General features: G+C 54.6%; 5 protein-coding genes across 5 annotated transcripts; 3 read left to right on the top strand and 2 right to left on the bottom strand.

Moving 5' to 3' along the window:
* Positions 1–3,653: 3,653 nt before the first annotated feature.
* On the bottom strand, positions 3,654–4,544 carry CPAR01_09991 (CHCH domain-containing protein; the record flags this gene model as incomplete). Its single annotated transcript, XM_060494254.1, has 4 exons — positions 3,654–3,794; positions 3,907–4,039; positions 4,173–4,400; positions 4,525–4,544. The coding sequence occupies 4 exons, from the start codon at positions 4,542–4,544 to the stop codon at positions 3,654–3,656; spliced, it is 522 nt and encodes a 173-aa protein (XP_060346436.1).
* A 189-nt stretch (positions 4,545–4,733) lies between these two features.
* On the top strand, positions 4,734–6,345 carry CPAR01_09990 (nucleoporin nup44; the record flags this gene model as incomplete). The annotated part of the gene is made up of 4 exons (XM_060494253.1): positions 4,734–4,852; positions 5,160–5,476; positions 5,541–6,187; positions 6,244–6,345. 4 exons carry the CDS (start codon positions 4,734–4,736, stop codon positions 6,343–6,345), a joined length of 1,185 nt encoding a protein of 394 aa, XP_060346435.1.
* A 465-nt stretch (positions 6,346–6,810) lies between these two features.
* CPAR01_09989 (uncharacterized protein) lies at positions 6,811–7,109 on the bottom strand (the record flags this gene model as incomplete). The annotated part of the gene is made up of 3 exons (XM_060494252.1): positions 6,811–6,848; positions 6,926–7,027; positions 7,097–7,109. 3 exons carry the CDS (start codon positions 7,107–7,109, stop codon positions 6,811–6,813), a joined length of 153 nt encoding a protein of 50 aa, XP_060346434.1.
* A 1,540-nt stretch (positions 7,110–8,649) lies between these two features.
* On the top strand, positions 8,650–11,886 carry CPAR01_09988 (glycine dehydrogenase; the record flags this gene model as incomplete). The annotated part of the gene is made up of 2 exons (XM_060494251.1): positions 8,650–11,770; positions 11,825–11,886. 2 exons carry the CDS (start codon positions 8,650–8,652, stop codon positions 11,884–11,886), a joined length of 3,183 nt encoding a protein of 1,060 aa, XP_060346433.1.
* Positions 11,887–12,901: 1,015 nt separating this feature from the next.
* On the top strand, positions 12,902–14,505 carry CPAR01_09987 (serine carboxypeptidase; the record flags this gene model as incomplete). The annotated part of the gene is made up of 2 exons (XM_060494250.1): positions 12,902–13,130; positions 13,190–14,505. 2 exons carry the CDS (start codon positions 12,902–12,904, stop codon positions 14,503–14,505), a joined length of 1,545 nt encoding a protein of 514 aa, XP_060346432.1.
* Positions 14,506–15,409: the final 904 nt, after the last annotated feature.

Raw genomic sequence — 15,409 nt, 5'->3', positions numbered from 1 at the left:
AACCACTTGGATCGCCAAAACACTTCGACGCAAGCCGAAACATATTGTTTGACGATGGGCTGCGGCCAATTTTTGCGACCTGGTCGTTCAGCGCCCGGGAGTTAAGGTTGCGCTACCCTAATACCGCTTTAAGCGCCTGGCATGATAGAGCCCCTCCATCTCCCCTCTGCTCACATCGTCGACAGCAGAACCCTGACGTCAAGCCAACGGCGGTTTCACGACAGCGTCAAACACGATGGGATTGCTTCCTTTGACGCATCATGGTGGCGGGAATATCACTAATGACTGTTTCTTTTGAGATGCTGACGAAGTCTCAATGAAGGAGTCAGATCCAAGGGATCGAATGCCGCAGGATCTGAACACGGGGTTCAGAATCTAGTCCACTGTCTTAGACAAGAAGGCAACACCCAGGTTGAGGATGCCGAACGCTTTAACGATGGAGGACCATCCAGCAAGTGCAGTTTTAGCAATGGTTCCTCGATGTGGCAAATACATAACACTCAGTCATGCTTAGACACTGTACGACAACATTGCCGCGGTTCTTGGATCGGATGGCCTCGCACTCTGAGTCTCAGATTGGACAACTTTGGGGGAGAATACATGGCCGGCTGCTGCTATGATTTGTACGACTCTCCCCGGACGAGAGCATGAGTCTCTGTTGGTCTCTGCCGGTAAGTGGCATCAAGGCTCTAAACTGAGTAGAGATGTTGGATTCGCCTGCATGGCTTCTCGTGGTGGCATCGGACTCATCATCCCCGGCCCAATGTCTCAGATAGAGACATTCAAGAATCATGGGACACACATCCTACCCAGCTGGTCCTCTTCATTGTCCCTCCTCCGGGCAATTGTACCCGAACGGCCTTTCTAGAACCTGTAAGACCTTTCGCGTGCTCTCCTTGAATAACCAAATAAGCCGCTACGGTTGTTTGATTTCTTTCCACGGCATCTTTAGGTCGGGCCATCTTCGTCGGTGTGATGCCTGGGCCGCCGTCGCGCAGGAAAAGAATAGCCCGTCAGCTTTCTATATGCCCATCTCCATCGTTTCTTACTACATCTGTTCGCCTACATCGTTTGGCACACGACACAACGTCTACCCGCGTAGAAGCGCCTTTATGCTTCTTTTGTGGCTTTTGTAGATTTTGCCTCTCTGGAGAGGTAGTCTGCGTGAAGCAGAAGGTCTTTTTAGGAAGTTGCGCTAGGGTTCGATCCCCGTTGGTGTCACCATCTCTCGACTGGTGTTTTGCCGGACAAAATTTGCTTTCTTTTTAATACTTATGAATGGACAACACAATTCAAAATGTCTTCAATAATGGAGAGAAGATATGTCGAAAAAAGGAAACGTCAAAAACAGAGGTTCGAACCGGCATAAATAATGCTACAGCGAGACGCCAGGCATCTGTAGACTTTAAATGGCAGGTTCGCGTCAGTGAAGGAGAAGCCGCACTCGTAACCTTTCGGCCAAAGTGTACTTTCTCGCCCACCCCGACAGTACGCTCCAACTTGGCGGGCTATAGAGGACTGCGCGGAATACGTGGACTGCGTGTGGCCACCTTGGGTTGAGGACAACAAGGTTACGAAGGTTTGGGGGACCACAAAGGTGTTCTATGTCTCGTCAAAGGTGGTGAATCATAGGTGGTGGCGATCTTGTCCTGTGTGAAGCCTTGCGTCGGAAGCATATTGTGCTCTCTGAGATACACCGGCTTGTCTTGCCTAAAGGAGTGATTTCTTGCCTGACTGCAGCGCAGGTTACGAGCATTATCAAGTCGTAGCCAGCTTCGCTGGGAACATCGACATCACCATGCTCGCTGCCCAACTAATCTCACATCGCATCTGTGACGAAGCTGGAGTGGCTGCTCACATCTCAATTAGTAGAAGATCCCACTCACCCCCAGAAATATTACCAAAATGTGACTGAAGTGAATACTAGGTGTCATCTCTAGAGAATATGTCATAATCTTTCTCACCTTGTCACTCCTGCAGAAGGCGTAACCGAACTGGCCCCCGCCCCATCTCACGCTGACCCTTTATGTCCCGGCTACCCGCTGACAGCTGGATACTGCAGTGTCTGACAGCTCAGACAAGAGCTTACGCTTACCTTGTTTTACTTTATGACTCTAGTGCTCGTGGAAGCAACCTGGGCATCAATTGTAACGTCACATGTCTTTACGAGATATGGGCAGGGCAGAGAGAGTCAGTTTGAGGAGGCTCTTGCGGTCCAAAGTGTTGAAGGACTTCTTCTAATGTGCATGTGGGTTAGCGTATGGTGGTAGTTAAGTGAAGGCGCCCGGTTTCTGCGGGTGTACTGGTATCAGCCTCGGCTCCTGTCTTTCCTGTGAGAGACATCTCAGATTGGCGGTGTTTATGTAGATTGATTTGTCTTACGAATGGTAAGATGGGACGGCGAGAGGTAGCGAGTGTGAGAGAGTGGGAGGTTTAAGAAGGTTCGCAAAGTTTCGGATGCTGGCGGGTAATTACTTCCTTTGCTGTGACATTTCGGGCAGATGCCTCGGCTCGTTGTGAATAGGGGAGAATCGTATTTTCAATAGGAGACGGAGTGGTGTTGACGATGCTGTGCCTTCCTGGCTGTGGTGTTGCTGGTCGATCATCTCCTACATCATATCGTGATCACTTGGGATGCACATGATTGCTACGATCGAGAGATTGGCGACAAAAGTCATAGTGATCTTGGCAAGGCTACCTTTCCAGCGAGACGGGCTCGTAGTTGAGTGATCCATCACTTAGGATACCCGAAAGCCATCAGCAACCCGGGGGGCTGGGCAAGATAGGATCACGTGTATGTACCATATATTCATCTGGTCTACATCCAAGACGCCTATGAGAGCGAAGCCAAAGGTATATAACCCTCTCCAAACCCGTTCCTGTCACCAGCCAGCAGGCGCCCGTCTAGGTCGATGGGTCAGGTCAAACTGACTGGGTGGTGGAGTGGTTCAAGGTCGGCAATCAAATTACGTCCACAGCCTATTCGGCGACAGGCTCCGAGTTCGAGTTCGATTTCCAGCAAGTGCGCCAGAGATGTAGCCCCCAGTTCAGCACCTGTGGGGGGGGGGGGGGGGGGGGGGTGAAAGAAAACCTCACCCCCACCCGGCGGCGGCGGGCGAGGGCCGGTGGGTGGTGCGAGCAGGCGGGGGGGGGGGGGGGCGCCCGGGGGGGGGGGGGGGGGGGGGGGGGGGGGGGGGGGGGGTGGACTCTTTTGCTGCTTTGATTGACTTTTACTATAAGGGGTGCTGAGCATGGCCTGGAGAAGTTAAGACCTCAATGTGATTAGCCGCTTCCATCTAGAAAGAGATCGTTCACATGCCTTCCAGAGCCCTACGTCGGACATAGAACAGTCAAGATGGTCTCTACGTCTCAGCACTCTCTTCATCAACAACCAACAGGAGCACCCGACTGAAGCGGCATCAGACATTAGAACAAGTAAAGAAGATCTAAAATTGGGTCGAAAGATGTTTAGAAAAAAAAAAGTGAAGCCATTGGTTTGATCCCAACTCTGATTGATGACATATGTACACAGCGTTTTCTATCGCCTTGTTCCAAGTCCTACATCTTCAACACAAAGCCCTCGATTGCCCTCCGCGCGCTCACGCGGAAGAAATTGCTAAACCCTCATATCGCCGTCTGCTCTTGCTACACCTCTACGATGCTTGTTGCTTTGACGGGGGGATGAAGGGCTTGCCCTCGAGCGTGTTGATGGCTTGGTCGGCGTAGATCATGTGGTGGCGGAGCTCGACAGGGGTGACGCCAGGGCGCTGGTCGGGGATGTTCTTCTCGAGTTTCTGGTGAGATAGTGTGTTAGCTACGAGTCTGATGTTTTCATGAAAGGCAGAAGGAAGTGTTGGGATCGTTCCCTTCCTCGTGTTGGAACGGATGCGCGGGATGATGACGTACCAGGTTCTCGTAGACACACTTGTTGAGCTTCCACTCGGCTGGTCGGCACTGGTAAAGCTGGTGGTTACGGTTCTCGATGCAGGTCCAGTGAGCCTTGAACTGCTCGAGGCAGTGGGTGTTGATATCCTTCAGCCTATGTAGTGTCGTTCCCATGTCAGCAACTCGATATCCCTATCAGATAACACCTGCTCTCGCGACCCATTGAGCGGCAGCCCGTCGGCAACATGACAACGAGGCTCGCTGCAATAGCAATGGATTCAACGTACACGCTGGAGGCGCATCTGGTGACCCGACGACCCTCCTTCAAACAATCAAACTCGCCGCGGCCCGCGCTGTCCGTCTTGCACTGCATGAAGTCGTCATTGTATTCGCGGCAACGGGCACCGATGAAGTAGGACGCCGACAGAAGAGGCGCGGAGCTGGCACCAATCTCCTTGACCTTGGGGATATCGTCGGGCAGAGGGGTCGTGTCGACCTGGAACTGCTGGTTGAACCTGGCGCTGGGTGTTAGCCTCTCTCTAAAGCTCTCTGTATCGCGATCGGCCTGGGGTCTTCTTCGGCGGTGGTTTCGCTCAATTGGCCTGCCTATTCGGCCTGGAAGGGGGACGGAGAACGTACTGAGGCCGTCGGTTAGCCATGGCTGCGATTGTTGTGATGGGACCTAGGAGGAGGGCGGAAGGGAGTGGTCGAATCGGCGGTTCGGATGGTCTCCAGAGCAAGCTTTCCGGGCAATGGACGCTACCACGAATTGATGTGAGGTCGATTTAGGAGACGCCTGATTGGATCGGTTGGTGGCGAGGCTGAAGTGGAACTAGTGTGGCTGGGGTATGGCCTATTTGCAAGGTGGCTCGGTCTGGGAAAGTGTGGCGCTCGGTGAAGGCTACAGCAGCAGCAAGCTCCGATTTATTATTTTCGCGTTGCTGGGCTCGGTCCTCGTCTCCCAAGGGTAGCTCTGAACAGCCTTGCGACTGATACCCAGCGAGCCATCTCCGCCAACGCCTGAGAGAGGAAAAAAGCGGTCGACCGCCTTCTTCGCGCCCTGGCTGCTCCTGGAAGTTTCTCTTCGTTTTGATACCCGCCAGTCCCTCACCTCAATTCCTTCATCGATTTTACGCTGAGCTTCTTGGCTTATTGCTTGCATTTCGCTGCAACTTCGCGCACCAATCGTCGTTATCCGACGACACACGCGACGGGCCTACGCTTTGCTTCGAACACCATCGAAAAAATCCTTAACGCTCATTCCACACCATGAGTTTGTTCGGCGCACCAAAGCCCGCTGGGCAGACTGGAGGTCTCTTTGGGGGAGGTAGTTTCGGCGGCAGCACATTAGGACAGTCAACACAGCAGCAGCCGCAACAGCAACAACAGCAGCAGCAATCCGGCATGAGCTTGTTCGGAGGACAGAACCAGAACCAGACCCAGGGAGGCGCATTCGGCAACTCCATGGCTCAGTCTCAGCAGCCGCAGCAACAACAGCAGCAACAGCAGCAGCAACAACAAATGCCCAGCCTGTCGCAATCGCAAGCACAGCTCTCGAGCTCACTCTGGCAACCCGGAAGGGATACGCCTCGTACGTTCCTGTGCTCGTTCGGTAGCTTATTACGTTTGGATCAATGCTAACTTGTATACTGCAGAGAACCAAAAGCCCATTCCCGAACAAATGTCCCTCATCTTCGAGAAGTGGAACCCCACGAACCCCAACTGCGCGTTCAAGCACTACTTCTACAACAAAGTCGACGAAGCCTCCGTCCCCTTCTACAAGCCTGGCCCACACGAAGACCCGAGAGACTGGGAGGAGGCGCTGCAGAAGAAACCCGCGCCGGGCTACATCCCGGTTCTCTGCACAGGCTTCTCTGGCGTCGCGGCCCGCCTCCAGACGCAGAAAAAGGTAGTGGGGGAACTCAACGTGCGCCTGCACCAGATCAACGCCAGCCTTGACGCGATCCTCTCGCGGCACGACCTCGAGACCAGTGTGCGTGCCCTTGCGGCCCGTCGCCGTCACGTCGTCCTTCGCGAGCGGTGTCTCGCGCTGGCTGCCCGCGTGCAGGTGCTGCGCAACCGCGGATACGCTCTGAGTGGTGACGAGGATGATTTGCGACTCAAGCTGGCGGAGCTGGAGCGCAACGTGCAGGATCCTGCTCTGGCGGCGAGAGAGGAGGAGCTCTGGAGCCGGTTGATCGTGCTCAGAGACTACGCGGATCAGCTGATGAAGGAGACGAATAAGCCTGCTTTTGCGAGCGGCGAGGGTTTGAGCGAGGAGACTGAGCACAAGACGAAGAAGGTATGGTTTTGTGCTCCGGCAGATCATTTAATTCTGGTCGCTAACAGTGATTATAGGTCTTGGAAGATTATGAGAAGCAAATCCAGCATCTCAAGAAGGAAGTCGAGTCCATTACAAAAGACTTTGCGGACTGGGAGAAAGAGCGGAACCCGAGCTAGGGTATCTAGATCGTTTGGGATGAAGGCTATTACCAGGTGTGTCATGATAGAGGATGGCGCGAGCGGACGCTTTTATGTACGGGATGAACGCATAAGGGAGATGGCCTACTAGCCGCATCAAGAAGAAGGACTGAGAGAGGGTATTCCCTCCAACAACGCAAGAAGCGAAGGAAAGCTTTGAACAAAAGTCGTGATTTCTTTTAAACCTGATTCCGATGTGATCTATACCCATTGTCCATCCAACCAGTCGTCGTCTACACTGTACAGATGATACTTATTTTACAACAGGGGTAATTATTCCCATTACACATCCCTGAGGCGGGTTGGTGGCTAGCAGCGCTTCATTAGTGCCGCAACCAGATTGCTCGTAGAGAGCACCCCCCCCCCCCCACGGTTCTTATTTTATTGTCGTGATCCTGAACTATGGCAAGCTCATCGATTTGTCGTTGGTGAATGGCAAGTCCTTTACAGGACCTTGGAGGCGGCATCAATGACAAAAGGGGCTGGACAAGGAGTCTCTCGTTAGCATCTACTCTTAAGATCTATTTGCATGTACAGGAAGAGAAAGGTTTGCGCTTACAGAGGTACAGAAGGACGGCAGAGACGACGACCTGCTGGATGGAGAAGTTGGCCTCGGCCTCCATCTGCTTGATCTCCTCCTCGGAAAGCTGGGGGGGCGCGACTGCAGGGAAAGATGGTCAGCGTTGCTTTCGGTGCAATTCGGCTCGCATAAGGCAGATACGGAACGTACATCCTCCGAACATCTTGTTGGTAGCTTAGTAGTATTGACTTGAAGGAAGTGGATAGGCGTGGGCGAGGGTGCAAGATGGACGGTTCGTTCGTGATTGGGATTTCGCGTCGGTGCCAGGTACAGCGATGATGTCGTCGCAAAAATTTAGAGAAGCTCCATCGTTCGAGCTCCGTCCCGGCCGGTACGTACCTAGAGCCCCAAAGTTGAGGTCTCCACAGGCGCATGCTTAGATACTCACTCTCCTTACCTAATCGGATTTGCACATGCACAAAAGCAAGGTCGCTTAGGTAAGGCGGCTGGTGAGCATAAGTTTATGAAAAGAGACAGGACCGGGAAACGTTTCTTGGTGGCAGGTCTGTGGTGGTGGTATACTCGGCTCTCTGACCGAGCACTCGGTTTCTCATCCGCGCACCTCCAACCCTTCAAACCAAACGACCGCTTGGGAATACACTGCGCGAACGAGAGCCCCAGAACCTTGTCTCCCGCCCGCCACCCTTCACGACTTGTCATTGGCCTTCACATCCGTTTCTGGACGTAATGGCGGCGGCTCATGGATGGCTCGCCGAGCAGTTTGCCCAACGCGCCAGGGCCCCAAAGTCAGGGAATGGCTGGGGAACTGGAGCCCACCTACAGGCTACGGATCATAATCCAACTGGCACTCATCATCAAGCTTCCCTATCGTTTTGACCGCGCTTATCAGCGAGCGCCGCTGCGCGCCCGATAAGGCCAAGCCTCACCTCCCACCCTCACCTCTCAGGGTGTTGGTGCGCGGTTCCCAGGGATCCCGTAACCAACCGAAAGAGCTGGTGTTTGGCGTCGAGTGTTTAGGGTGTCCGTTGCGGCGGCGAACGAGCGGGCGGTCCAGCATGCAGACACAGTAGTCTGTATCTCACTCTGTAATTCGTAGGGAGATCTACTTGTGCATACCCAACCTTACTATGCTACTATGAAGGTAGGTAGGTATACGACTCAGGAACGGCATCCCTGGCCACGTCTGGTGGCCTGGTATCCGTACCTTTGGTGTTTTAACTATGTAGTACGTACCGCTGTCTCGATAAGTAGCCGTTGCCGCAAAAAGAAAGAAACGAAAGGGCGGATGGCTGCCGGTCCTCGAGCTCGCCCTCACCGACTCCTTCATATTTGAAGAGCATTCCGGAAGCTGTTCTGTTGTATACGTTTACTTTGGCTTCCATTTATTCTTCCCTAATAATCATCCCATCTGCTCAACAGAAACCTCTTTCGCGTCAAGACCTGGATTCAGGTGTTTTGAAACGGTTTTTGGGCTGCGTGCGAGAGCTTGGTCGCTTTTATCCCGAGTCGCATCTCGGATCGCAAGTTGGTGGCGACAAGGGTGTTACTTCTTGAGCTACAACGATATCGGCCCCAGATCCGAGCAATACTTCTATTCGCACGACTCTCTCAACCACAACACCTGCCCTTCTTCCCTTCCTCTCTTCTTTTCTACTCTTCTTCAAGACACACCTCCGACATTGTAGAGTCTGCTGGCATCTTCATCTTCTTTGTGTGAATTGCCACTCTACTCACTTCACACAATGGCATCACTGAGATTGCCCCTCCCCCGCCAGCTTCGGCTGGCTGCCCCGAGGTCAAGGATCGCCGCCCGCCAGACACCTGCTTCCTCGTGGGTTTGCAACTCATGTGTGTCAAGCTCGGCATCGTCCTCGCGGATTCCCCGTGTGAGGACATTCAGCGCCTTTGCAGCTCTTCAGAATGCCACCAGTGCAAAGATTGGCTCAGTCGATCCCTCCCTTGAGCCGCTGCAGAGGCCCGAGTCCTTTATTCCCCGACACATCGGACCTGATGTTACCGATGCTGAGGCCATGCTGAAGGCGCTCGACCCTCTGGCAAAGTCAATTGACGAGTTTATTGCCCAGGTTGTCCCTCCGGATGTCATCTCCGAGAGGAAGACATTTGGTGCTTGGGACAATGAGGGCCCCCTCGATGAGAGCAAAGTTCTGGCGAGAGCCACTGCCTGGGCCAAGGCCAACGAGGCGGCTCCGAAGCCTCTTATCGGTGCTGGATACAACCCCAGCGTCACGCCCCGTGTAATTCAGACCAACGTCCTCGAGAGCCCTGCTTGGTACACCAGTTACACCCCCTACCAACCCGAAATCAGCCAGGGCCGCCTTGAGTCGCTTCTTAACTACCAGACCATGGTGTCCGATTTGACCGGGCTTCCCATTGCCAACGCCAGTCTGTTGGATGAGGGTACGGCCGCCGCTGAGGCCATGACTCTCTCCATGAACGCTCTTTCATCATCCCGGGCCAAGAGACCCGGCAAGACCTTTGTTGTCTCACACCTCGTTCACCCTCAGTCTATTTCAGTCATCCAGAGCAGAGCTCAGGGATTTGGCATCAAGGTCGAGGTTATCGACGTCAACGCAGCGGATTCTGCAGAGAAGATCAAGGCACTGGGACAGGACTTGGTTGGTGTCATGGTCCAGTACCCTGACACCCAGGGCAAGGTTGAGGACTTCAAGGGACTCTCCGAGCTTGTTCATGAGCAGGGTGCCCTCCTCAGTGCCGCCACCGACCTGCTTGCCCTGACGGTTCTCACGCCACCCGGCGAGTGGGGTGCTGACATTGCCTTTGGCAGTGCCCAGCGCTTCGGTGTTCCTCTCGGCTTCGGTGGACCCCACGCCGCCTTCTTTGCCGTAAAGGAGGCCCACAAGCGCCGCATGCCCGGTCGCTTGGTCGGTGTCTCCAAGGACCGAAACGGCAACCGTGCCTTGAGACTGGCTCTGCAGACCCGTGAGCAGCACATTCGTCGTGAGAAGGCAACCAGCAACGTCTGCACTGCTCAGGCTCTTTTGGCCAACATGGCTGCCCTGTTTGCCGTTTACCACGGACCCGAGGGCCTGAAGGAGATTGCCTCGAGATTGGTTCGTCTTGCCCGTGGAGTCCAGGCCGTTGCCGAGGCCTCGGGTCTGGAGACCGAGCAAAGCGGCGCCAGCCCTGATGGCAAGGTTCTGTTCGACACCGTCGTCATCAAGGCCAGTGACCGTTCTCAGAAGATCCTGGCCGAGGCCAAGAAGGCTGGTCTGGGCTTCCGCGATTTTGGAAACGGTGATATTGGCATCAGCGTCAACGAGCACGTCACTGAGGAGGTGTTCAAGTCCATTGCCGCCGTCCTCGGCAGCGCTACCGGTACCCAGACCGCAGAGGTTGCGAGCAAGGCCTACGGTGCTCTCACCCAGGACATCACCGAGCTCCTTCCCGCTACTCTTCGCCGCCAATCCGCGTACCTCACTCACCCCGTCTTCAACACTCACCGCAGTGAGACCGAGATCCTCCGTTACATTCACTACCTCCAGTCCAAGGATCTGTCCCTTGTTCACTCCATGATCCCTCTCGGATCCTGCACCATGAAGTTAAACGGCGCGACGGAGATGGCTCTGATCACCCTCCCCGGATTCTCCACCATCCACCCTCACACGCCCGCAAGCGAGCTCCCGGGCTACACTGCCTTGATTGAGAGTCTCTCTGACCAGCTGAAGGGTATCACATCCATGGATGCTGTCTCTCTGCAGCCCAACTCTGGCGCTCAGGGTGAGTTTGCCGGTCTCCAGGCCATCCGCAAGCATCTCCTCTCCCAGCCCGGTGGTCAGAAGCGTGACATTTGCTTGATTCCCGTTTCCGCCCACGGCACCAACCCTGCATCCGCTGCCATGGCCGGCATGCGTGTCGTCCCCATCAAGTGCGACCAGAAGACCGGTAACCTTGACATCGAGGACTTGGAGGCTAAGTGCAAGAAGCACGCCGAGGAGTTGGGTGCCTTCATGGTCACCTACCCTAGCACCTACGGTGTCTACGAGCCCGCTGTGAAGAAGGCTTGTGAGCTCGTCCACAAGTACGGCGGTCAGGTCTACATGGACGGTGCCAACATGAACGCCCAGATCGGTATCGCCTCGCCCGGCGAGATCGGCGCCGACGTCTGCCATCTCAACCTCCACAAGACCTTCTGCATTCCCCACGGCGGTGGTGGCCCCGGTGTCGGACCCATTTGCGTCAAGGAGCACCTCGCTCCCTTCCTGCCCGGTCTCGCCCACGACGCCGACCAGGCCATGGTTTCCAGCGCCCCCTTTGGCAGCGCCGGCATCCTCCCCATCAGCTGGGCTTACAACGCACTAATGGGCAACGACGGTCTCCGTCTCGCCACCAAGACCGCCATCCTCAACGCCAACTACATCCTCGCCCGCCTCAAGCCTCATTACAAGATCCTCTACACCAACGAGAACGGCCGCTGCGCGCACGAGTTCATCCTCGACGCCCGTCCCTTCATCGCCACCGCTGGCGTCGAGGCCATTGACATTGCCAAGCGTCTTCAGGATTACGGCTTCCACGCCCCGACCATGAGCTTCCCCGTCGCCAACACACTCATGATTGAGCCTACGGAGAGTGAGAGCAAGGAGGAGCTCGACCGCTTCGTCGACGCCCTAATCAGCATTCGCGAGGAGATTCGCGAGGTCGAGGAGGGCAAGCAGCCTCGTGAGGGCAATGTCCTCCGCATGGCGCCTCACCCCCAGATGGATGTCATTCTGGGCGATGGCGAGGGCAAGTGGGACCGTCCTTACTCCCGCGAGAAGGCTGCGTACCCCCTGCCTCACCTCAAGGAGAAGAAGTTCTGGCCTAGCGTGGCTCGCGTTGACGACAGTAAGCTTTGTCCCTTTCCCGACTGATGTTTGAATCCTTACTAATAGAACATAGCATACGGTGACACTCACCTGTTCTGCACGTGCCCTCCTGTCGAGGATACCACGTCAGAGTAAATCGATGATTCTGCATCTGATAGACATGATACCAGCAGACCATAGATTTGTGCCTGCATGATAGCCTTCATGTTTGCAACACGGGGACGGCTAGGCGAACTCAGACGGGGCATCTAACCCGTTGAGATCCCTCTTGTTCTCTGACATCCTTCAACATTTTTCCAATCATCTCTTAGCAAGCGGGGATTTGAGTTCCTACGATTTCAACAGGGAATACACATACACCTTCATGTTTACTACATATGAATGTGCGGGCGGGTTTATGGGGCCGGAGACATGGGCCACCGGGGAGTTTAAACAACAAAACAACAAAAATGGTTGTTTTGTTGGGGTTATTGCATTATTGGGCATGCGAATTTGGTTTTGGTTATCTAGGTACCTAGACTGGCATTTCTAGCCGGGAAAAATATTGATATTGATAAGTTCAACTTGAAGTGTCTGGTGATGTTTGGAAAGATGTGTGCCATTATGATTGCCATTCTATCCTCTTCGTTTTTTTGATGGATTCATACCCAGAAGAAGCCCTTCACCTGTTTGCTTTCATTCTCTTCGGCTCTAGCGGGGAGTCTTTAGACAGCGTCCACGGCCTTCGGCAAAATCAACTCTTCGTGAATTGAGCAAGTAGCCTGAAGGTGTTTCGTCATCAAGAGTGCATTCTTGCTCCGATTGAACAAACCGCGGGGAACATTTTCATCGGTGTCTGATCTGACTGATAACTTTCCGTCGTAGCCATGTGCTTCTAGGCGGTCGGATTACATGCAGTGATGACCCGAAGATTCAAGAGACTGTGTGTTCCCCGGTACACCGAGCCGACCCCACTCGGCGGTCCGGCCTTCCTGATCAGGACGCCGTAACCTTCCAGGTTCCCACCTCAAAACTCCCCCAGAACTACGGCTCATCACCTGTGAGCTCACCTTACTCACCCTCATCTCATATCTCACTCTATCGTCTCTCGTCAGTTGATTGTCGCGGACTTTCATCAATTGAGCGTGTCCTGGCTCACAAGTAAGCCAAGATGGTCCGGATTACGACTTTAGCAGTCTCCGGACTCGCGCTCCTCACTCGTTTCGCCTCCGCGGTCGCGACGCAGGCAGACATTGAGTCGCCCGACTTCACCACCCTTTCGGTGCCGGAGCACCCGCACCACGCCATTCGTATCAAGGAGCAGAGCGATGAGATTTGTAACGCGGGGTCGAGGCAGTGGACTGGGTGGCTAGACACCGGTGGAAAGCACCTCTTCTTTTGTGAGTGAAATGCGCCCAATACATTGGAAGTGAACGCGCGACTAAAGCGACACTGATAGGGTATTTCGAGAGTCTGAACGATCCCGAGAATGACCCCCTCAGCCTCTGGATGACAGGCGGACCAGGCGGAAGCGGTCTCGTGGGCCTCATGCTAGAACTCGGACCTTGCCTCATCAACGACAACGGCACAGGTACAGTACACAACCCCTACGCCTGGAACGCAAACACCTCCATGATCTTCGTCGACCAGCCCGCCGGTACGGGGCTCTCCTACTTCGACGAGGACGTCACCCCGCCCGCGACGTCCTACACCGCCGCTGAGGACATGAACATCTTCCTCCGCATCTTCTACCAAGCCTTCCCCGGTCTCGCCACTGCGCCCTTCCACATCGTAGGCGAGAGCTACGGCGGGCACTACATCCCCGCCCTCGCGGCCGAGATCGTCTCCTACAACACGGGATCCCCGCCTCCGGACTTCAAAGTCCCGCTGGCGTCGGTGCTCATCGGGAACGGCTACGTCTCGCCTGCCGACACGACGTGGGGCTTCTACGATACCCTCTGCACCACCAAGCCCGGCGTTCCGGAGCCCGTGTTTAACGAGAGCATGTGTGGGTTGATTGCCGATGCGCTGCCGCGGTGCATGTACCTCCAGCAGGCATGCTACGCCTTCCCGGACCCCATCGTCTGCGGCGCCGCGACGGACTTCTGCTTCGGGCACGTGGATCTGCTGTATTACCAGGACGTCAAGGCCGGCGGACGGAACCCGTTTGATATCACGCGGCCGTGCGAGACGGAGAATATCTGCTACGGTGCCGGGGATGGGATTGAGAAGTACATCAAGACGGAGCGGGTGCTTGCCGCGCTCGAGGTTCCGGAGGCGGTGGGCAAGAACTTTAGTCTCATTTCCATGGACGTCAACGAGCGGTTCGAGCTTGCGGGCGATGTGTTCTTGAGCACCGAGAAGGATGTCAAGTATATCCTCGAGAACGGGGTCGATGTGCTCGTGTATAACGGCGACTTGGACCTCGCGTGCAACACGGCTGGTAACGTGCGGTGGACGAATAAGTTGTCGTGGGCTGGGCAGGTTGAGTTTGTTGCTAAGGAGCTCGAGCCGTGGTTCGCTGCCAAGAAGGGAGGGGAGACGGTTAAGGCGGGCATGTGGAAGCAGGTCTCTAAGAAGATGAGAGGGGGCAAGGAGACGAGGCTTGCGTTTGTGACTGTTGCGGGGTCGGGACATATGGTGCCGTTGGACCAGCCTGAAGTTGGGTTGCAGATGGTGAGGAATTGGTTGTCTGGGGATTTTGGCAAGGCTGTGAAGGGTGGTCCGGAGATGGTGGTCCAGGGCCAGAAGGAATTCGTGTCTTTGGAGTTGTAGTCTGACACGTTTGATGACAGAAGTTGGACACTTTGATACGTTTGTTTTGGTAGCTGCTGCAGGATGTGTGATTCCGTAAACGTTGATGTATACTATTCCTACGAAATCGCCAAGAGAAAGACACGAGTGTAACTATTTGAAAGACAGCGAAGACTTCAAGAGCACGACTATGTGAGGAAATCTGAAATTGATATGAGTTCGTCCTCACGGTGTAAGTAGCCCACAGACCACCAAGCTGAAGACATTCTGCGAGAAGCTCGGTGTGCGCATCATCGACTACACTCAGGGCGACTTGATCGATCCCCTTCAGCAAGATGGTGCCATCTTCGATCTTATCGTTGATAATGTCAGCAACGACCATAGGCTGTTCGAATCTGCCCATCTGTATACCTTAATAGAGGCCAAGTCCATCCAAGTTGGGGGCGAGTTCAGTACCTTCTCCATTGTCAAACCTGCACAGAGAGCGTCACTTCCTGGTTCCATGAGCGGAAGCAAGCGAAATTCCGAATATCAGCTGCCGGATCAAGCGTCGGTTACCTGACCATATTGGGGAATCTGGACGCCTGATGCACAAACTGTCGGTGGAATGTTTGGACTATTTGTTGGAGTATTCATCCTGGGTCTATTGATAATTCTTTCTGTCGCAAAGGTTAATGCCAAGTATGGAAACAGCCGGCAGATTCGGGAGAAGCTGATGAGGTGGGGGTAGCAGAAGATCAATAGGGCGTCTCTTGGGCGTGGACGTGAAGCAAGTGCGGAAGGAGAATCAACCGAAGAAACGAACGCTGAACGCAAGGAAGATGTTACGGATAAAGGACCGCGGCGAAGGTTTTGCGGCTTGAAATTATACAGGAAGGAAAAGGACGATGCTTTGGCAAAACACAGAGAAGGGCAAGTGTAAGAA

This window comes from Colletotrichum paranaense (genome assembly GCF_030867605.1).
Source record: "Colletotrichum paranaense strain IMI 384185 chromosome Unknown Scaffold_8.1, whole genome shotgun sequence".
NCBI lineage: Eukaryota > Fungi > Ascomycota > Sordariomycetes > Glomerellales > Glomerellaceae > Colletotrichum > Colletotrichum paranaense.
This window is presented reverse-complemented; position numbering and strand designations above follow the sequence as displayed.